Source organism: Entelurus aequoreus, linkage group LG02, assembly GCF_033978785.1.
Source record: "Entelurus aequoreus isolate RoL-2023_Sb linkage group LG02, RoL_Eaeq_v1.1, whole genome shotgun sequence".
Taxonomy (NCBI): Eukaryota; Metazoa; Chordata; class Actinopteri; order Syngnathiformes; family Syngnathidae; genus Entelurus; species Entelurus aequoreus.
Genome location: NC_084732.1, coordinates 76,926,260 through 76,947,942, shown reverse-complemented (window position 1 = coordinate 76,947,942; position 21,683 = coordinate 76,926,260). Strand labels below are relative to the sequence as shown.

The following is a 21,683-nucleotide window of genomic DNA, read 5'->3' as shown; positions in this document are numbered from 1 at the left end:
AGACGTAAACCAAAGCAATTTCTCCCCTAAGAAATTATGTAAATCCGGAAAATCCATTCCAGACGGCCTAAAAATATTAACAAAACCAGATTTTGTAGAGGATAGGGATACTTGATTCATCTGAATGATGCAGGGCCAAACGGACAAGTTAGACTGTACGATAACCAAGACGGTGTACAATTGTTGACAAAAACCAAATCATACGAAAAAAGGGGGTATGAAAACAGTCACTGAGGTTACATTACACTTAATTATTCTGTAGTCATATAAATTCTGTGAGTGACATACTAGCTTTTGAAAGAAATTATTTCTAATACTTTCAGCTTTACTTTAAAACCAACTGACAGCATGTTGTGATCAGCCGAGCAAGCATCACTACCTCCCTAGTGGAACAGGAGGAATTTACTCCCAGGGTGCACAACTTTGTCGAGACAAATCACTGCCGGAGCCTTTTGCACCGTGACCACCAAAGTCTGTACCCGATTTAAAATGCTGTGCATCTGGTGCCACAGATGGCGGCTACTGTCCTGTGGAGCGCCTACATCAATGTATAGACCTTATTATGATTCTCTTTGTATTAATTTCTGTTTCCTGTCCCGTCTCATAAATCTCCGTACTTCTAGGCTCTTTCCAGCAGTGTGAGTTCTAGCAAGCTCTTCCCCAGCAGCACTTCTCCCCATGAGACGTCTTTTGGTGATGAGGTGGAGGTTCACAGCCTGCTAGTCGTGGATCAGCACACCTTTGAAGGTGAGACATGCATTTCTTTTTGATCTCAAAAATTGGCACCCTCATATGGCGCCTGGGCTGGTGAGCTCATGTACACTGTATGGAGAATAACTAAACAAGTGGGATCTATTCAGTCCAAAATACTTTTTTCCTCAGCCTTGACTCCTTCATCAAACTATTATTTGCTCATACATATTAAAATGGGTGCATCAACAAATTTGCATTTACTTGCTTCAGCTTGGTGTTTAACCTTAACCTGTGTGCTGTGTCTTATTTTATAAATATCAAACACGTAACAAATAATGCATTATTGCTTGTCAAAAGCATTGTGCACCATAATTGGATGACAGAGTGTTTAAACCTCTCTATGCATGTCAATATTTTCATGGTGAACCTCGCTGAAGGTTATAGGTTTTGCTCTGGTCTGTTTTGTGATGCAAATTTTCCTGTAGCGAACCTTCCTTTAAAAGACCCAGGACTTCACAAACCTGCATAAATTAGGAGACATATTATGTAAATACATGTAAATAAGGGAATGGATCAGCAGGTCGCGTTAACATGCAAATCTAATTTATCAGTGTGAGCTCTTTTTTATTTTTTTTATTTTTTTCCATCCATTTTCATCTAACACACATGCTCCTGTAGCATTGGTTATGTGCAGTGTTGGCTAAAACTGACGTGCAGGTGCATGTTCATTGTATAATCATTTACGAAGATGATTGTGTAATCACCACTTAAATCTGTGGTTGTTTAAAACTTCTGCTCAAATCCCTGGTACTAATTTGAACACGCCCTTCTTAGACAGGCTGAATTCTTCAGCTGCTGCATTATTGATATTGTTTGTGTCAAAATGTTTTATTGGATGCATAATTCTTTTTCTGCTTGTGACAACCCAGTGTACCTTTTGCCCTTCGTGAATAAGCACATTAAAATTGAAAGATATCCTTCCTTAACAGGGGCAATAAAACTAGTTCCACAATATATTGTATTATAGTTTTACCCACACTAGAACTCACCAAGGTGATTTTAGTATACAGCCATCGTTAAGAAGAAGTCCCGCTGGTACGATGATATAGTAAGTAGCTTATACATGTATTTAATAGTTATAAAATGCTTCTTAACTTAAAAGGTCTATCAGAAGACAGAAATTAATCTTACTACCGGTAATTACTTTCATCATGACATTTACTAGTTGTAAGTTGTAGGTTTTTAGATTGATTTTAGATTTTAACATGGAATGATACCATGCATTTTATCAGTGTTTAATGCATTGCTGTAAAATTTGTAGCAAGACATGTGCACTGTTTGTTACATAATAAGGACTGGTATTCCAGTGGGCACTGCTCATATTCATACCAGAAGTTATTGAACTATTAAGCGCTTTGGTGTCTTTGTAACAATGAAGTAGTAGCAGCCTAAAGATAAACTTAGGACTACGTTACCTACTTTCCGTCGAAAAAATATGCTACAAGTAGTACTCCAATCGATCAGCCGCCGCGCATCCGGACACACCTAGATACAAACGCAGAAAACAAGACTTTTGAAGCAAAAAGTTTTGAGAATTTATTCATAACATTTATTGTACCACAACACTACAAAAATAAATTATATCAACAAATTATTATTATCAATTATTTGATTAGTTACAAAAATAATTGATAGATTGATCGATTCAAGAAATAATAATTTGGTGCAGCTTGACATAAATTAATAAAACATGTTGAAGTGTATGGTGGAGGTGGATACAGGCGATTCAGGTGCTTTGTGATTTCACAAGTAAGTTTAGTCAATGCGATTTTTTTGTTGGTGCTGTTTTTTTGTTTGTTTGTACCTGAGAAACCCATCTAAAAGACAGATTGTGTTTTGCTAAAATAGTTCTTCTTCCTACCAGTGCTCCACGCTCATCAGTTCCTCCCGAGTGAGTATGCCCTCAGCATGGTTTCTTGCCGCCTTGGAAAAGACCCATCCGTCTACTTCATCGTCGGCACTGCCATGGTCTACCCAGAGGAGGCTGAGCCCAAGCAGGGCCGTATAATTGTCTTCCACTACACTGACGGTCAGTACCCAGGCAGTTCTTAAGCGGTCCAAACAAGTGAACTCAACATTTTTCTCTCTTGTTTTTCAACCTTATGCTGTTTGTCTTCTCATCTACCTCATTTTTCTTTGCTCTTGTTATCCTCCAGTCGGTTTCATTTTCTTCTTTATCCACTGTGTCCTTTTTCTTCACCCAGGGACACTTTGTCCTACCATGCTCTTGTTTCGCGTCACACTAAATCATTACTTATCACTTCTTATCAGACGTTTCCTTCACCAATACAGATTCCTCTCATTTCCTTTCATGCAGTGTTCTTCCCAGGGTGTATTGCCTCTTTTTCATTTATTTGCCACTTTTTTCATTCCATCTACACGTACCAATTCTGCACAACTGCCTTTTCCCCCCCCTGTGTTTCACATTTCTATCACAAGTGAGGCGTGCAATCTACCTCAGTGTGACCTTGTAGGTACTGGATTAGGTGTGAAATGACTGCGCGACACTTAATTTGTTGATCTCATTCTGATTTATATAATTTCCCCTTTAGGAAAGCTGCAAACTGTAGCAGAAAAGGAGGTGAAAGGAGCAGTCTACTCAATGGTTGAATTCAATGGAAAACTCTTGGCCAGCATCAATAGCACGGTAATCACCGCTTAAAGAGTTTAGGGTCCCATATTATACAATAGAAAAGTCTTATTATATCCCATAATGGTGTTTTTAAATGTTTTGCCCAAAATTCAGCCTTTATGCTAAAGTTAAGACTATTTAAAAGTGTTTTAGTAATGCTATTTTATGTGTCTTTAGCTTTAATGCAAATTACAGTGTTCCTACACACGCATGGAAAACGCATGGACTTTTTGAGTTCAGAAATTTCTAAGTTTGGAAAACGAAAACTTGCGTATGGAAAACAATTTTTAAAAGATAGAATAATAAATAACAAAAAAAGAAGAAATAGATCGATCTGTTTTTCTTCAGGTGCTTGCAAGTGCAGCTAAAATGTTTGTGTGAGCACACAGTAGACTGCACGTTCCAGAAAAGATTTGGGATGATTGACAAGTTGAACGCCCAGCCCTCTGCTCTTTTCCTCCTCCAACCTATTTTTAAAGCTTGCCCAGGTGTCATCAAGTTGTACTGCTGCTTCAGGTGATGTCCACACGCATTTTGTGAGGGAGTTGTTAAAATGTGGGTGCTCCAATCAATCCGCCATTAAACACTATCAGTCAATTTCTGTGGAAAAGTACATGATCAGCTGACAGGCAGGTGGCTAGGTCATACACAGTGTGGAGTCGCTCCCCTAAATTACTACTCAAAGTACTCATTAAAGTATGACTTCCATTGCGTAAAATAAACTACATTTTCACTAGTATCTCTGCAGGACGAGGCTAAACTTACACTGAGTGAGAAGGAGAAGACAAGAAGGCATGGTAACCGCTAAGGGTGCACAAAATATCAATCACATCCAAATTGCGATTCTTTGCATCCTACATTGATTTAGAATTTTAAAAAATTGATATATATGTATATATATAATTTTTTTAAATAAAAATACGTTTTAAGGAGCTTTTCTAACCAAAAAAAACTTGTTTTGAAAAAGTGTCATAATTATAATATCAAATAATACATTGCGAAAATTGGTTTGAATCGAGAATTGTGTTGAATCGAATCGTTACCACAGAAATTGGAATTGGATTGAATCGTTAGGTGACCAATAATTCACACCCTTCTAATCGCTAAGCCAGCTACTAAACTAACTTGAAATAACAGAAGACTAAGGGCTTAATAAACTTACAAGGATATTTAGCTGGAACCGCGCAACAACAGAAAATTAGCAACAATTGACAGGAAATTAGCAAGGAGATTAATAGGATTATAGAGAGAAAATGGTATAATGGCAACAGAGCATCTGTGCACTATTGCTGTGAAGCAGCCAGCCACATAAATGGAGGGTAGATCGATCCATTTATTGGTAAAGTCGATATCAAGGGTAGTATCAGATTGATACTAAAGTGGCAAGAACAACATTTTTTACAAACTCAGTGAATAGGGCAAAAACCAAAGGATTTGAATGATTACTAGATGGTACTTTCTGCTTTTTTTAAATTATTGTGTACTGTTGACTTTATTTTTCTTAAACAATTGTATGTAATCAAAGAGAATATGCAATAGATTAAATCAGGGGCGTCAAATTTAATCACACAGGGGCAAAATTCAAAGCACATTCAAGATTGTGGAAAAAAAACAGGATTAATTATCACTATTGACTTTATCATGCATCTTTTATGTGTTATTGTGTACAGGCAGGGTTTACCAGATGAAGTAGTGTTGTTTGTAGTCGTGTACAATTAAATAATGGCTACTTCTGGAGGTAATGCGGCAATGCATCCTATTAATACCACAGTGGCCACCCTTATTAGTATTACATAAATTGTATGTCACGTGCTAAAGTAAGTTGGGTTTCTTTGTTGCTAAAATTCACCATTCGCCACAATAGTTTTTATATTGCCATGTGGTCCAGATAAAATACCTTGGCAGGCCAGGAGTTTGACACTTGTGGTTTAAACATTGTGTTGTTACACTGACATTCTGTTTTTTTTCTGAGTATGATTGTGATTAACATTACAGTTAATTCATGTGATCGGTATCGGCTGAAGACTAAGGGCTTAATAAACTTACATGACCGGAATCAGCAGCATAAACCCGAATTGGAACAATCCAAATGATTTTGTTCATGACACCCTAAAAAATCTGGAATAGGAATGCCTCTTCTCTCAGAAGTGGAGCAAACAATTGCGGGAGATGGTACATACTTCTCCTGTTTAGAGCTCACAATCTGGATCTAGGGACACATTTCTGTTATAACATTACGAATTTAATTTTCATAATAGACGACCCTTAACAATATTTGATTGTAAACACTGCTTGGCCTTATATTTTATGTTCCCTTGACCCATGCACAGAGGTGAAGAAAAAGTACTGTGTCTTGCACAAAAATATGCTTTGTCTTATCTTTAAAAGTTGTAGTGAATTATTTTACCTTGGAACTGCTGTGCAAAGTCTTGGGGAATAAGGGATTGTAGTGCAGTTAAAAAGACCCTCAGAGTGTGAATGTGCTGACAATGTGCCTTGCTCAAGTACTCGCACTAAACTTGAAGTGAGTCCATATACCAATGCTTATTTAAATCCCACGTCAGGATACACTTTGCTTTTAGCCGTTGGCTTTTGTCTTTAACTGTTTGAATAGTAGGGGCTACAGAGGCTAAAACGTAATATTTTGTGTTGTAGATAGTATTTGTTGATTATGGTGGTTCCTTCATACAGGCTTGTAACACAATGTATATTTGTTATAGACCCAGGATAATTGTGTGGCAAATCAACAGAGAAAGTATTTCTAATATTAATTATAACATTACATCTAGGGGTATAACGATGAACGGTGATAATGATAACCGCGGTAAAACTCCAGAGGGTTAGTATTACAGTTTTAAATTAAAATTATCGAAAAACTTTGATAAATTCATGGACTGAGTGGCGCCAGCTCTCTAGCTTAAATGCTAACATTAAAACAAGAGACATTGATGTCTTCCCCCATTAAGAAACAACAAAACTAATATAAACATATTGCTGTCTGATCAACTAAGCTGTTCAGTTGTGCACATTCAAACAACAAGCTGTCCTCTCTTAAAACAGAGTGATCGTTCTGTACTCAGAGGTAGAGGAGACAGGGGTGTTTTTACGGTGCGTTCAAGGACCGCTGAACATGCCCACCAGAAATACTAATAATAATAGATTATATTTGTTCTTCGCTTTTTTAAAATATATTTTAAAATGCTACAGTTCAAACCAATATTTGAAGGAATCAAAAGCTTAGCCATTAAAATGGATAAAATACTAAAACTAAAACACTATCAGTGAAGTATAAGAAACACAAAACATGCAAAATAATGGGTTTTCTAACAATGTGTACCTATTTTAGGTATTTAAAAAATATTAACTTGGTCAGAAGATTCCAGCGTGTGTAAAAGTACTTTTTGAGCACATTGAACAATACTTCGATTATAATGATAATAACCGTGATCATTTTAGTCATGATAATCAGTGTATACCATGCCTTCCACCCGATTGCAGCTGAGATAGGTTCCAGCGACCCCGCGATCCCGAAAGGGACAAGCGGTAGAAAATGGATGGATGGAACCGTGATATGACATTTTCATATTATTTCATCCTTACGGTAATTACCTCAAACACTTTTTAAGGAGTTAAAAACCAGCGTGGCGCAGTTGGGAGAGTGGCTGTGCCAGCAACCTGAGGGTTGCTTGTTCGATACCCACCTTCTATCAACCTCATCATGTCCGTTGTGTCCTTGAGCAAGACACTTCACCCTTGCTCCTGATGGGTCGTGGTTAGGGCCTTGCATGGCAGCTCCCGCCGTCAATGTGTGAATGTGTGTATGAATGGGTGAATGCGGAAATAGTGTCAAAACGCTTTGAGTACCTTGAAGGTAGAAAAGTGCTATACAAGTATAACCCATTTACTATTTAATTCAGATTATATATAAAATGTAGGGCTATTTGTCATTACAAGTTGTTGTTCAATACCAGACCTATATTGTATACTGTATTAGACAATCGTGCCCTTTCATTCAAGGTAGTTACCAAAAAATGCTCCCTTCATTCTTGCCCACCCCATTTAAATATTTATTACAGTACTGTATGGTATGTATTCACTCAGACACCATCATGTCAACTCTAACTGAACAGCAGTAACTGGTGCATAAGCATGTCAGGCAATGTTGAATTGTACAGGGCAGGTTGGGGGGGAAAAGTCTCCTCCTCGTTCATTTTGAAATCTCAAAGTCTTTCAAATAGATTTATCATGTATAGATTGTTTTTTGAAACCACTGACACTATGTGAAAGAAGCAACTCCCCCACTGCTGCCCTGTAATGTCATGCTCATCCACACTGCGCTATAGATAGACTTAAAAGGATTAAAAAGCTGGAAAGCAGCCTCATCTTAAGATCAAACAAATCAAAAAGTCACGGCTTGCACATTTCTGAAATTCATCACAAATAAGGTGCTCCAGACACCCAAATTTACAGTATGAACACATTTTAGAGACAATGATTAGTTTTACATGAAGAAAGCAATGTTAAATACTTGTAAATAAAGAATGAAATTAAATGGATGGATGGATGAATAAACAAATATAAATTTTATATTTGGCTTACAAATTTGTTTGTTTTCTATGTGAAAAAAAAGTTTATAAACTTGAATTTGATGCATGTTTTTTCCTAAAACACACTTTTGGGAAATGCATTGTTCAATTACATTTTTTTCTTAGTGTAAATAACAAATTTAACATGATTGCAACATAACTTTGCAAACCTTCCTGACACAGTCCCGACCAGGTATGGAACCCAGTACTATTTATTGCCCTTCAAGAACACCACTAATGCTGCACACCATGGGGAAGAGTGGCAATGTTGAGGGAAAAGTGCCACTATATTCTTGGCAGTGACTCGGCAGTAAGGGGATTGGAATACATTTGCAGTGAAATGTCTTCATTAATTGACATTTTACATGCGCTTCATCACACTAATAGGGCCCTCCACACAGCATATTAGCTGCATATAGGGAGGGAAAACCCTGTTTGTTGGCAAAGACCGTGATAAGGGGAAAAAGGAAAGGGAGAACCACACGGACACCACCTTCGCACTTTGCTACAAGTTTTTTCTTGAATCAGTAGTAAGTCTCACCTTCTTTATCAAATTGCTGGCACTGCCAATTTTCTCTGGCTTATTTTGCAGTCATACTCAGTTTAAAAAAGCATAGAGACTTGTTAACTGTGTTAGTTAGCAAAGAACTACAGTCCACCAGTGATGATGTCATACAGGGTTTCTGCGGGTCATTAAGAAGCATTAAAGGTCACTAAAATTGATTTTGTGAAAATTATGGCCTTAAATTGCATTAAAAAGATGCATTAAAAAAGTCAATACACTTGTATGCCTGGGCAGAGGTCAATGGGTCAGATGGAAATGATCTAAATTTAGTGTACCTGTCGATTTCTATTGTAAAACGCACACTGTCCCTGAACTACTTTAAAAAGTAATAATAATAAGGGCATGCCCACACTGAGATATTTCAACCATGTCAGACCACGATTTGCCTTTCTTCCCTGCTCACAAACTGCTAAATAGCATTCAGGTTCTGGACCATTTACGCCTGCCATCACTTCATTAAACAACACTGTATTGTTTTACTAGGGAAGGTTAATAACTTGTAGGGTCACATTAGTTATATGACACGCACGCTGCATGTGCGCATGAATTGCAGGCTTTGACATGTGTGACTAAGTTTGCAGTCATCATTAATAACTGTTGAGGGAAGCTAACGCATTAATTATATCTCATCAATCGTGCCAGGCTCACCTCTGCCAAGCATTCTGGAACGTTCATGCAACCACTGCAGTGATTTTGAGGTATTAATAGGGTTCTCGATATACAACTGTGGTGTTCTGTAAGTTAGATTTAGGGGAACAATTTACCTATTAATCCTCAAAATAGCATGAAATGCTCAGGGTGATTAGCAATTACCCGGCTGTGTAATATAGCTACTTACAACTCAAGACAGATCAGGGCTTTAATGTCATGCTCACTGAAGCACACCACATTTGAAATAATTGCATGCTCTGACTGTAAAGTCAGTAACTACATCAAACATCAGCACTGCTAAATCTTTTCCAGTTCTTCACAAAAACAAACAATTAATTACTGGTGAAACTCAAAAAATCAGAACATTGTGTAAAAGTCCATTCGTATCAGCAATTCAACTTCAAATGTGAAACTAATACATGATATAAACTCATTAAATGTAAAGTGAGATATGTCAATCCTTAGATTATTACCTATAATTTTGATGATCATGGCTTACAGTTTTTGAAAACCCCAATTTTTCTGAGATTTTCAATTTGAGGTTTTCATAACCTGTAAGCCATAATCATCAAATCATATCACAAGTAGGCTGGAAATATCTTGAGTTCCATGTCATGAGCCTATGTTATACATTAGTTTCACCTTGTAAATGTAATTGCTGGAATAAACAAACTTTGCACGATATTCCAATGTTTGGCGTTTCACCTTCATTTACCTTGAGTGTTTGTTTTTAGGTCCGTCTGTATGAGTGGACAGCTGAGAAAGAGCTGCGGACCGAGTGCAACCACTACAACAACATCATGGCCCTTTATCTGAAAACCAAAGGAGATTTCATCCTAGTGGGAGACCTGATGAGGTCTGTCCTGCTGCTGGCATACAAACCCATGGAGGGCAACTTTGAAGAGGTAACATGGCAGCATTAACGCTTACAAAGGAGGCTTGTATAATATGCATAAAACCGAAGTTGGCCAATGCAAACAGGTATTATTTTGCACCAAGATTGAGACCATACACTTTCAGCGAGCAGTCTAAATGTTTTGAGATAGAAAATTGTTTTATTTCATCAGTCAAACCCTTTAACTTCCTCTCTGCAGTCCCCGTAGCAGAACCTACAGGTTCTGTAACAGCTTCTTCCCTCAGGCCGTAAGACTCTTGAACGCATCATAATAATCCCCTCAATTCCCCCCAAAAACGGATGAACTTGCTGGAATATAAAGACAATATAACATACATCCATAAATGTGGATGCATATGCAAAAGTGCAATATATTTATCTGTACAGTAATGTATTTATTTATATCTGCACCTTATTGCTCTTTTATCCTGCACTACAACGAGCTAATGCAACGAAATGGCATTCTTATCTATACTGTAAAAATCAAATTTGAATGACAATAAAAGGAAGTCTAAGTCTAATATTAAAATGCTTCATCTAAGGCACCCATAAACCTTAAAGTGATTTATCCGATTTTCCCAAAAATTCAGTTTTTTAGGCCAAAATGGTAATTCCTGTGATTTTAGTAAATCTGAGGATATATTTTTTGGGGAGGCTTGCGATGATAATCAATCGAACAATCGATTAAAATGAACTCAATAATTTTTACGGTGTAAAAATGTGGTTTGTTGTCCTTGTCCCCCTTTCCAAACAGGCAGGAAGAGAGTTCTTTCTATGCACTGGGCTTAGCATCTGGCGGTATTTGTTCCATAGTGGGAATTAGAGCTGGGCGATATGGCCTTTTATTAATATCTCGATATTTTTAGGCCATGTCACGATACAAGATATATATCTCGATATTTTGCCTTAGCCTTGAATGAACACTTGATTAATATAATCACAGCAGTATGATGATTCTATGTGTCTACATTAAAACATTCTTGTTCGTGTTGCATTAATATATGCTCATTTTAAACTTTCATGCAGAGAGGGAAATCACAACTGAGTCAATTTACCAAAACTGTATTTATTAAACAGTTAAGCAGTGGCATAAACATTAATGTAATTTCAAAACATAAAGTACAAGATTGTCAGAGACATTTTAAAACAAGCTATTAGTGCACTTTTGTGCATGATGTCACTAAGATGACATATCAAAACAACACTAAATTAAAGTGCACTTTTTGTACAGAATGCCACTACAATATTTTAAAACAAATAAAGTGCACTTTTGTGCGTGATGTCACACAAGATATTTCAAAAACTGTAAAATAAAAATTAGCTGCATAATAGGAAATCAAATAGTGTATGTCCTTCGCTATGTGGTAGGTTACGGCGGACGTTATCTCCTTCTGTTGTTGACTATTTTTTGTTGATGTGGAAATGGAAGACGCCATCCTGAATTGGGTCAGTGCTGGTTGCTTGTTGGTGTGGCATCGGCCGAGATGTTGACATGCAGAGTTTCAAGCACTCTTCACTCTCTAGCGGGTGACTTTTCAAATTATGGTACAAATTAGTAGTGCCGCTACTTTTAGTAGCAACGCTTTTGCCGCATACTTGACATATTATGTTATGTTATTTTCATTTATTATGCGCCCCCCAACCAACTGTTACATCAGTTGGTTGGGGGGCGCAGCCCGAGTGGAGAAACAAAAAAACAGAAACAGAGACTGAGACACACAAAGGAATCTAAACTAAACATTTAAGACTCACAATGAAAACATAAATTAAAAGTCATCTGCGGTAAAAAGGTGAGTTTTAAGCCGTGCTCTAAAAGAGTCTTGTCTGCTTGTCTGTTCAACATCTTCCCGCTTGAAGCCAAACCACCGCCAGACGATGGACCCCGTGCTGTTTTTCTTGGGAATGAATTATTCCTCCATTTGTTACCAGATTCGCATCTTCTCTCTGTCGTATCACCACTCGCACCACCTGCCACTGCTAACGTTAGCCATGCCGATACCTCTCTGCTCGGCGAGAGTGTATGACGTTGCACGCGCGACAGTATGTGACGTATGTAACAAGGTGCGCTTGTTCAGTGTTTCCCATAAACTGCCAAGATACCTGTGGTGGTGGGGGCATGGCTATGGGCGTGGTCACCATGACATCATCAAGTAATTTGCATAATTTACTACAATGATATGATTTTCTCTAAAAAGGCTCAAAAAATGTATACTTACTAATTAATAATAACAGTTTTGTTTTAAACGTCCATCCATTTTACATTATGAATACACAAAAGATAACTACTACAGTATCAAATTAGTATTAGTATCTGAAGCACCGTCTCCACGTGTGTTTATTGACAACAGGGTTATAACCTGGACACGTTAGCTCGTCGGTATGGTAACAGGTGACTGTTACTGCGTGCGTCTGCCCCGGCCCTCGAGTCAAACAGCGGTTAATGAAGCAGCGTCAGGCTGCTCACCGTCAGTGAAACGCTCGGTGAAATCGCGGATTAACGTTACATATATGACGAGCCGCGAGGGATGCAGCTATAACCTATCTCACCTGGTAGAGCACCCGCTGCGGTGACCCAGTTCGATCCCACCTGACAGTCGCTCTGCTCCGCGTCAATCCCCCCTCTCACCCTCTCCCCCCCTCCCCCGTCTCTCTCCAGCTGTCCTTTCAAAATAAATGCATTCAAATCCCGAAAATAAAAATTAAGAAAATCTGAGTCGTGGTGGACGTAATTCTTTCGTGGCGGGCCGCCACAAATAAATTAATGTGTGGGAAACACTGTTGTTTTATGTCGCTGTGAGAAGGAGAGACAAGAAAGAGTGAGAAGAGCCGGTAGTGTAATGCCCGCAGATAAAATCATCTGCGTGAGAACGTATACTCGAATACTCATGATATAGTCATTTTCTATATCGCACAGAGACAAACCTGCAATATATCGAGTATATTCGATATATCGCCCAGCCCTAGTGGGAATAAATTGATGGAGTGAACCCTCTTGTCATTCACTATTTTTGTCACTGTGGGGGAGGTGAGGCGGCTATCACAAACACACACACACACACACACACACACACACACACACACACACACAAACACAAACACTACAATGCCTCATATTTTCTCCTGGTGATGAGACGAGTAACCCTGGATTTCTACTATATGCTAAGCAGAGCTGATACTAGAAGTGGGAATCTTTGGGCACCTCACGATTCTATTACGAGTCGGGCTACTAATCAGTGGAAAAAAATATTATTTATGCATCTTTAATTGTTATGTTGTATATTATTATTTTATTGTATATTGTTAACTGTATACTGTATTCATAATTTTTTAAATATTTAATTATTGATAATATGTATTAAAGGCTCCTCCTTTGCTTACTCACTGACTTATGCAGCGTTGTGTAATTTCCGATTTTTGGATGTTCGTGCGCACAGCATTGATATACATATGGAAGGCTAGAAACATGAGAATTGTAACTGCCTGCTAAGTGAAAAAATTAACGTCTCTACTTGGCGAGCAGGAATCCTTGATTTAAAGGTCTTGCCTTCTAAAACTACAATGTTCAAACGCTTTGCTCCCAGTCACCATAAACTTGCGGCTCTTGCGGTTATTTACCGCATTAATAAAAAACGTGATGTCGATTCGATTGCGATTAGTCGTGCAGCCCTCGCATATATTAGATGCATGGTTTGTGTTGTCAACAACTTTACTTTTAGCTGAAACATCCAGGCGTGTGCACTTGGAGTCTTCAAAGACAGGTTCTTGCTCGTAGATAATGTGTCCTTGGCAGTCACAAACACCCTAGTTTATGGCGAGCTCCTCATATATCTTGTTTCGCAGATTGCACGGGACTTCAATCCTAACTGGATGAGTGCCGTGGAAATCCTGGATGATGACAACTTCCTTGGGGCAGAGAACGCCTTTAATCTGTTTGTATGCCAGAAAGACAGGTGAGGAACCCAATAGGACACAATGATACACATCCATTTTTTATCTACTTCGCATTGGCACTATAACCAATATGAGTGATGTAAAAGAATACAAAACATGATTTGGGTTACGCCATCACTTGTTATCTACCTAATACATCCAGTTGGATCACTGTCTTAGTGACCTTTTTTTTGTGTCACATCTCTCTTGCTGTTGCTTTCTCTGCTACTCCTCACATCGTTATCCATTTCCTCTGCTATTTTCTGACCTTTACAAAAGCCTCTGACGTCTCTGGTCTTCATGTTTTTCTTCACATTAATCAATCACCTCGGCATACCTGAGACAATGTCTATTCTTGCTTTTGGCATCTTGGTCTTTTCCCTTCATTGAAATTCTCCTTTTTCCCTCTGCACCTTTTCCAACATGGCTGTCCTATAATGACTCTGATTGGAAAAAAAAACAAAAAAACTCTTTCTGCCAGTGCGGCCACCACAGACGAGGAGCGTCAGCACCTCCAAGAAGTGGGGCTCTTCCACCTCGGAGAATTTGTTAATGTCTTCTGCCACGGTTCGCTGGTACTGCAGAATCTGGGCGAGAGTTCCACGCCCACCCAAGGGTCTGTCCTCTTTGGCACGGTCAATGGCATGATTGGTAGGCACAGTCACACATACACACATCAGTTGTCTTTTTGTCGCATTCCAATGATTAGAAGAGGCCAGATAACGTGTCTGGGGGTCATGTGTTTTGAACACGGTCACAAAATGACACGTTTCCCAATGTGAACATCTCAGTAGCTATTACCTATATATTTTACCAGAGATAAAACATTTACAAAGAGCAGTTTCAAACATAGAAGATGCAGTGCCACTGTGTTTTAAGAATTCTTAACAGTTTAAAAAAATGTTTATTAAAATTACATGATACAGGTTTGCTGTTAGGATGTAATAATTGATCGATTTATATTCCTAACTTTCAAGTATATGGATCTGTACTCTGCAATTCTGCTTTCCGAAAAAATTGGTATCTTTCCAACATCGCTTTAAAAGGCAATATATCGATTGTATCGATACTAGGAAAAAGAAAATGCCAGATTTTAGAACGGCAGATTTTATACAAGGTTTAGCACTTTAATGATAATGACGTTAAACTTTACTCAAGTCTGTCTGCCCGTCTGTAGCAAATACTTTCGGTTGTCGAGAAAGGTCATACCAAATGCAAACACCACAAGACAATATCATTCTTTTACTACAGCTACAACACGATTGCGAAGCCACACCAAATGAAAATGTCAAAACACACTAATGTAAAGCCATAACACAACTTTATGCCACAAATGATGCAATGGACAAAACGGAAATGACAGCGGAGCAAGTTTGTCGACAGACCAGATTGAGACTGAAGTTTAAAAACAGTGTAATAAAGCATAATATATTAGTATTATTGGAAAAAGTAAAAAAAAAAGTTATCTATGACTGAAAAAGTGGTCACACTTTACTTCTCCAACTTCATTCATTCATTACACCCTTTGCCTTTTGGTTGGTTTGTCGGTGAAACTTGTCTGCTGTCACTTCCCTTACGTCTTTATGATGTCCCATGTTTATTAAAATGAGAGTAGTAGCAGGTAAAACCTGCTCGTTTAATCTAAAAAGATTAGTTAGCACTTTATTTCTCAGGTAAATCTACTGCTAATTCAACCTAAAGATATTTATTTTCCCTTGATATTTATATTGTATTTTTTTATGTTGAAAAACAAAAGCAAATGTAGCAGGTAAATCTACTGTTAAAATGTTGGCCACTGTAATTTTTATTAAACATTTCATAAAGTTGAATTGGACAGCAGAAAAGGCTTCCTCTTGTTAATTCAATCTAAAGTGTTGATTACACTTTTTTTAAACAAGATATTAATGCATTGGCCATTAATTGTTGTTCACTTGCTTCTTTATATCCATAATTCATTTATATATTCCCTTACAAGAAATTACAGATATATAGGAAACTTTACCTGCAGTATCCAGTATTTATATCACAGTCACACTTAATTAATTAATTATATGTATTTATTTTTTTGCTAAAAAGTTACTGAATCGTTTCATATTGCATCGTTGTAAAACAAAAATTTGGTCCCTTAAAGGGAAACTTCGGTTTTTTTCAACCTGGGCCCTGTTTTCATAATTTTTTCTGTATATGTGAGTGCTGGATAAAACATTTTTTGAGGTCGCGCCAGTATTGAGCAGGGCAGGCAGCCTCCAGCCCCGCTAACGCTCGTACACAGGGCAACTGGCTCTCGTCAAAATTCGGCCTATAAACATGCATTTTTTTCACACTGACAGGCTCAGATAGTTACAATGAGTGTCCGACAACATACTAGAAAGGAGAAATTAACGTATGTCTCTACCTTTAGCTGGAGATCGCTGTTTGTTGTGAGCTGTGTCCAAATCTCACCACGCTACAAATCTCGTTCCGAAATCTCGCGATAACTCGCGACAAAACACCGGTGGAAAAACAGTTACCTGACTGAGGTGAAGAGAGATGACTGAAGTGATTTTCTGTTGGATTACCGAAGACTGTTATTTTAGTTTTATAGAAAAGTTTGTTTGTTTGTCTGTCATGGCTGAATTTTTGCCTGATGTGGACGATTTGATTTGTCGCGAGTTATCGCGAGATTTCGGAACGAGATTTGTAGCGTGGTGAGATTTGGACACAGCTCACAACAAACAGCGATCTCCAGCTAAAGGTAGATACATACGTTAATTTCTCCTTTCTAGTATGTTGTCGGACACTCATTGTAACTATCTGAGCCTGTCAGTGTGAAAAAAATGCATGTTTATAGGCCGAATTTTGACGAGAGCCAGTTGCCCTGTGTACGAGCGTTAGCTGGGCTGGAGGCTGCCTGCCCTGCTCAATACTGGCGCGACCTCAAAAAATGTTTTATCCAGCACTCACATATACAGAAAAAATTATGAAAACAGGGCCCAGGTTGAAAAAAACCGAAGTTTCCCTTTAATCGTATCGGCGACCGCAAATTTTCAATCGAATCAAGAGTGCATTTCAGGTGTCAATATATTTTTATTTCATTTATACAGTTGTCCCTCGTTTATCGCAGTTAATTGGAACCAAACATGACCGCGATATGATTTTAGCGAAGTATGATTATTAATAAATAAAATATTTGTATAGTTAGGCATGAAAAAACTGTCAACGACTTTCTAAAAAAAATAGTTTTTACCATAATTGGAGCCCTCTTAACATGAAATATTACCCATACAGTTACCTTTACACTAGTTTTACCCAATGTGTAAGGCTTGAGTTTGTTCTGTTGCAGATAACAGTACAGTTTTTATCAGTATCCCAGAGGATCCTCCAAACGTTATTGCTATGGCTGTCACCTGGCCACTAAAACACGGCCACGACGTGAAAATACTTTATCACATCCTGGGTAATTCCTCTAACTTAGAACTGGGCTTTGCGTGCTGAAACCATGCACATTAGTTGTTACTGCACAAAGTTGGTCATTGTTGACAGTCGTAACTACTATTAGCTTTGATGTTTGCATTCTGTGTTAGCTTTGTAACCCTTAACCCGGAAACGGAACTCAGCTTGATGAATATTTTAACAGCATAATAATAATAGGACAAGACATAAGACACACAGTGCACTGTAAAACATAACTACACAAAAAACATATGCTTAATTTAGGCCGTATTTCTTGTAAAGGATCAAAACAAATATAGAAGCTTGACAAATCAGAAGCTAAAAACCAGCAACATTCACGTAGTATTGGATATCCAGTGGAAAAATTCACAATCTCACCAAGTATATATTTCTACTTCCTAGTCAAAATATGTAAACAAACTTAATACAAGTCACAATCCCCTGAATAGTCATTTTTCATCGAGACACAAGAACTTGTTTTAGGCAATAGATCTTTACCTCATCACTAGGTTGTTATAAGACACACAACTTCACAATACTAAAAAGTATCAGTAATACATTTTAGTTGTTAATAACCTATTTTAAGAAATCTTACCATTGGCAGATTTTTTTGCTCATTACAAATTATATAAATGAATAAAAAATAAGATTATATATATATATATATATATATATATATATATATATATATATATATATATATATATATATATATATATATATATATATATATATATATATATATATATATATATATAAATAAATACAATTAGATAGAAGACCTCAACTTTATTTGATAAGGAGCTCACCTGCTGCAAATAATATGGGTAAAATATGCTCTAAAAAAGTTTTTGGGAAAAAAATGTATATGCTGAAGCTGTGCGATTGAAGCTGAATGTAGCAAATGATGACTGTAATTTAGAAAATTAACATTTAATTTGGCTAGCAAAATCACAACCTCAGTTTATATCAACTTTGATTAGCACATATGAAAGAACTTTTAACCAGGTTGTTTATTATCAACACCCTGTTTCCAAGGAAGGTTTAACAGGAAATAAGAACCGTCTTTGTTCTTTGTTGCCACGGTTTGTTTGGAAGAAAAATAACCCTGTTAGCCTTATCGTTTCTGGAGACTGTGATGTATCTGATGTTTCTGAGAAAAGGGCGAAGGCCAAAGGAGCCAACAAACAAGTTCACACACCGAAGTAAACTTGCCTTGTTTTTTACCCCCAAAAGTGGATACCAGATGATCTATAGATCAAATTGAATTATTTAGAACATCTTCATATATAAAGTAGTGTTACTTTGCTACATTCTGTGTTGTTTAGCTCAACATTTATTGTGTTTTATGATTAAAAAGGACTGCACTGTGAAAACAAACCAAAGCCAGATAAACTGTAAAAATTTAAAATAGCCCAAGGCAAAATGAAAGACCTTAAGAAAATAGATGATTATTTAAGATGGCATCATCTCGACTACAAGGAAATAAGACACAACTTACAAAGATTTGATGCAACTTCAAGTCAAGTCTCGCAACACTATCCTAAAAACATAAGATGTGCAACAACATTATTACATTTCATTTATTGATCATCACCAATACTTCATTGCTGAATTTATAAACATAACTTACTTATAAATTGTACAATTCATTCCAAATGTTTTTATTTTATTTTTGATTTATAAGAAACAATTTCTACTTTCTTTTTTAACTCCTGTTATCTCAGTAATATTGTATTATTTTCAATACGTTAATTTCTTTAAAACAAAACGTAAGCAGAATCAATATTGAAATTGTCAATTTATAAAAGGTATTATGTGAATGAATTATTAGTTATTGATATGTAGAACGGGTAGTATTAAATAAGCTCTTATTCTAACCCCTTTTCAGACATATTGAATTATTGAAATATAACCAAGTGATGTTGCTTAGTGTAACTTGTTAATAAGAATGTCTGAAACACATACCTAAATATATGAAATTAAGGTAAAAAAAACAGTTGTTTTTTACTAACAAGATGTTTTTTTTGGTGTGTGATATCCAAGTTGTCACAAAACAAATTGTGTGTTCGTGTGTACAAACACACATTACATATACACTACCGTTCAAAAGTTTCGGGTCACATTGAAATGTCCTTATTTTTGAAGAAAAAGCACTGTACTTTTCAATGAAGATAACTTTAAACTAGTCTTAACTTTAAAGAAATACACTCTATACATTGCTAATGTGGTAAATGACTATTCTAGCTGCAAATGTCTGGTTTTTGGTGCATTATCTACATAGGTGTATAGAGGCCCATTTCCAGCAACTATCATTCCAGTGTTCTAATGGTACAATGTGTTTGCTCATTGGCTCAGAAGGCTAATTGATGATTAGAAAACCCTTGTGCAATCATGTTCACACATCTGAAAACAGTTTAGCTCGTTACAGAAGCTACAAAACTGACCTTCCTTTGAGCAGATTGAGTTTCTGGAGCATCACATTTGTGGGGTCAATTAAACGCTCAAAATGGCCAGAAAAAGAGAACTTTCATCTGAAACTCAACAGTCTATTCTTGTTCTTAGAAATGAAGGCTATTCCACAAAATTGTTTGGGTGACCCCAAACTTTTGAACGGTAGTGTATTTACACATACACACACACACATACATATATACTAACACATATGTATGTCTGGTATTAATGTATATAAATGACATATATTTCAATGCATATTGTTTCCAGTGTGTACAAATAATAGACCCCTTTTTTTTTCTTTTTTTTTTTTGTAAATTTGTGCTTTCTCCCCCCTGCTGAGGAGAGAGATGGTGTCGTATCCTCAAAGCCTTGCCGCTGTAAAATGTAGCACAATCAAAATCAATTATTTAATGTTGTGAAATAATGTTACTTTTCTCTCAACACAAAGTAGCTCTGGCGTACAAGCATGAAACTTGCATTATGAGAGACGCCGTCACTAATGATCTTTTTATTTATTTATTAGGTGTTTGAGTTCCGTTACATGACAAGCCCAGATTATGTTTTTCTCTCTTGGTCAAAACATCACTGAAATACTAGGGGTTAGGTTTAGTTACTTTTCTAAATATGTTTTCTATTCTTGAATGTTTGTGTGTGTTAGGACTGGTGACCTCCCTGTCTGAGAGTTGGTACAGCCTTCTCCTGGACCTTCAGAACCGCCTCAACAAAGTCATCAAGAGCGTGGGCAAGATTGAGCATAGTTTATATCCTTCTTTTGTGGTCACAATCTGTTGAAAGGAAATGAGCCTGAAATTGTTTGTTGTTGCTCACTATTTAGATTACAGTAGATTCCCCCCCACGCCCCCGCTTAAGACCATCCACAAATAGTAAATAAATGCCCATGAAATATAATTTTTTGACACACTCGAATAAAGCCGGGAGGATTCTCAATCAAGGCTCTGCCATACTTTACGCCGGCTCGCTTCTCCCCCTCCATATACCATCCAGCTAACTTGATGTTACACATGCAATAAACGCGACTGTTAATTATATATATAGATAGATATAAAATCTCAACAGTTGCAATAAACACGTCTGTTATTATGTATTTCTATATTATAAACAGTTGTGTTTATTGCAACTGTTATATGTATATACACATACATATATACACACACATATATATATATATATATATATATATATATATATATACATATATATTTATATATATACATATATATATGTATGTACACGTTTGTGTATATATATATATATACATACACATATATATATGTATGTACACGTGTGTGTATATATATATATATATATATATATATATATATATATATATATATATATATATATATATATATACATATATATATATATATACATATACATATACATATACATACATACATATATATGTGTACATACATATATATGTATATATATATATTATATATATATATACACTACCGTTCAAAAGTTTGGGGTCACATTGAAATGTCCTTATTTTTGAAGGAAAAGCACTGTACTTTTCAATGAAGATAATTTTAAACTAGTCTTAACTTTAAAGAAATACACTCTATACATTGCTAATGTGGTAAATGACTATTCTAGCTGCAAATGTCTGGTTTTTGGTGCAATATCTACATAGGTGTATAGAGGCCCATTTCCAGCAACTATCACTCCAGTGTTCTAATGGTACAATGTGTTTGCTCATTGGCTCAGAAGGCTAATTGATGATTAGAAAACCCTTGTGCAATCATGTTCACACAT

General features: G+C 36.7%; 1 protein-coding gene across 1 annotated transcript in view; it reads left to right on the top strand.

Annotated features, from left to right (window-relative positions):
- LOC133639431 (DNA damage-binding protein 1) overlaps positions 1 to 21,683 on the top strand; it is an 88,086-nt gene that overhangs the window by 57,922 nt on the left and 8,481 nt on the right. Inside the window, exons 19-25 of the mRNA XM_062032724.1 lie at positions 624 to 747; positions 2,618 to 2,782; positions 3,306 to 3,400; positions 9,922 to 10,092; positions 13,923 to 14,032; positions 14,494 to 14,663; positions 20,560 to 20,662. Coding sequence (XP_061888708.1) covers positions 624 to 747; positions 2,618 to 2,782; positions 3,306 to 3,400; positions 9,922 to 10,092; positions 13,923 to 14,032; positions 14,494 to 14,663; positions 20,560 to 20,662 — 938 coding nt within the window. The remainder of the gene's footprint in view (positions 1 to 623; positions 748 to 2,617; positions 2,783 to 3,305; positions 3,401 to 9,921; positions 10,093 to 13,922; positions 14,033 to 14,493; positions 14,664 to 20,559; positions 20,663 to 21,683) is intronic.